The sequence below is a fragment of the Ictalurus punctatus genome, chromosome 10 (genome assembly GCF_001660625.3).
Source record: "Ictalurus punctatus breed USDA103 chromosome 10, Coco_2.0, whole genome shotgun sequence".
NCBI lineage: Eukaryota > Metazoa > Chordata > Actinopteri > Siluriformes > Ictaluridae > Ictalurus > Ictalurus punctatus.
This window is the reverse complement of record NC_030425.2, coordinates 29,185,001-29,186,774: the sequence shown is the minus strand read 5'-3', so window position 1 is coordinate 29,186,774 and position 1,774 is coordinate 29,185,001. Positions and strand designations below refer to the sequence as shown.

The 1,774-nt window shown below is 38.3% G+C and overlaps 1 protein-coding gene across 20 annotated transcripts in view; it reads right to left on the bottom strand.

Annotated features, from left to right (window-relative positions):
• Window positions 1-216: 216 nt before the first annotated feature.
• plekha7b (pleckstrin homology domain containing, family A member 7b) overlaps window positions 217-1,774 on the bottom strand; it is a 133,146-nt gene continuing 131,588 nt past the window's right edge. For all 20 annotated transcript variants that reach the window (XM_053683292.1, XM_053683290.1, XM_053683289.1 and 17 more), the window contains one exon: window positions 217-950. Coding sequence is in view for 1 of the 20 variants with exons in the window: in XM_017478859.3 (XP_017334348.1) it covers window positions 928-950 (23 nt within the window). In the remaining 19 variants the exon portion in view is untranslated. The remainder of the gene's footprint in view (window positions 951-1,774) is intronic.

Below are 1,774 nucleotides of genomic sequence, written 5' to 3'. Positions count from 1 at the left end.
GACACGTTTCACAGAAAAAAAACTCCATTTAATTTGCGCCATAGAGAGAGTCGTTAACTCCGTTAACTCTGAACCCGCCGTCGATACGCGTCCGTCTCTGGACGTCGCGCTGCGCGTTTGTCTAATGGTTACGATCGATATTGTTCATGCTCATACGTCAATCCATCACTTTTAACCGGCTGTCTACAGACGGAAATCAAGTATTCACACATTTGCTGATATTTGTTAATATTTTTAATATTTACATCTTTTTCTTAAGAAAAAAACAAAAAAAACAAACAAACAAACAAAAAAAAACAGAGGATGCTATGTAGCCACGCCCACTCCCTTCCTCAAGAAAAATATTGTTAATCCAACAGTGTCCGCAAAAATAAAGCTCATTTAGCAAGCTAAGTGGAACCTGGCAGTGCTAGATACACTAGATACAAAAAAATAATATTTTGTGATTTTGGTGTAAGAATAGCATCTCAGTCAACAAAAATACAATCAGCTTCAAAACATCTGTACTGACATCTGTCCTGCTAAAGTGTAATACCTTTCCGCTTTCTAAACATTGACATCAGCTTCGTCATCTTCGTCTTCGAGAGCCTTCATGACGACTAAAAAACATGTTTTCTATTTGCTCTACGATGCAGTGCATGAGTACAAAAGTGCAAATGAAGTTTTCTAATCGCACTATTAACTCTGTTAGAGATGTTCAGCTTTTAGCGTCGGAGCGGCTTCCGCGGCAAAACACTCGCTTCACGGTGGGAGTCTTTTTTTTTTTTTTTTCTCCTCTGTTCCTGCTGATATTTCCCAGTCCAAAAGCACATGAACGTCTCGTCTACGATGCAGAGGATGGACGGAACAATGGATGCTCTGAGCTTTTCGGTTTGTCAACCGTTTAAATAACGAAGGGAGAGCGAGTGATCGTCGTGGGATAGCACCTCAATGACCGGACACGGCTTTGGCTGCAAGGGGGGTGGGGGTGGGGGTGGGGGCAAACACGGAAACACACAATAAAGAGTCAGGAATGAACACAAACGTGCAAAAAGATGAAAAAAAAAACAAAAACATTAGCAGAAAACTGGATTTTATAAAAGAGCCGTGCGGTCAACTACAGAATTAACGACAGCTTTTAAAGAAGAGGGTTAAAAACATACTGTATAAAAATAATATTTTTGAAAAATTGGATAACAATAACATTGCAGATAATGATTACAAAGTTATACACAAAGGAAAAAAGGAAGAAAGATCAAGAAGATTTAAAAAAAAAAAACACACACAAAGAAGGGGAAAAAAGAGAAATGGTAGGAAGGAGGGAAGGAAGGAAATAAATAAATAAATAAATATGAAGGAGGAAAGAAAGAAAGAAAGGGATAGGAATATAAAATAGGAAAATACAAATGAATAAAGAAAAACAAGAGAAAAAAAGAGGAGAAACAACAAAAGTCGTTCTTTATTGGCTACTAATTCGAGTGTCATACCAACTTCCACCACAAGAGGCAGAATGTTGTTTTTCTCCGTACCCTTTATGAGAGAACTGAATGTAAACAATTAGCATGTTATTCCAGATTCAACCACAAGGAGGAGATTTGTGTAAAATCTTTAGCGATCAAATGGATAAACTCCAGGCTCGGCATGATTTATCACGCAGAGATAGCCGACATTCCATGAAAAGACTTGATAAGCTTGAGCTGAAATGATCACTGCTCGGGGGTGCCAATAATTTTAGAGTTGTCTGTATACGTAGCGCTAGTGAACGGTTTACGTTTTCTACATCAAGCATCAAACG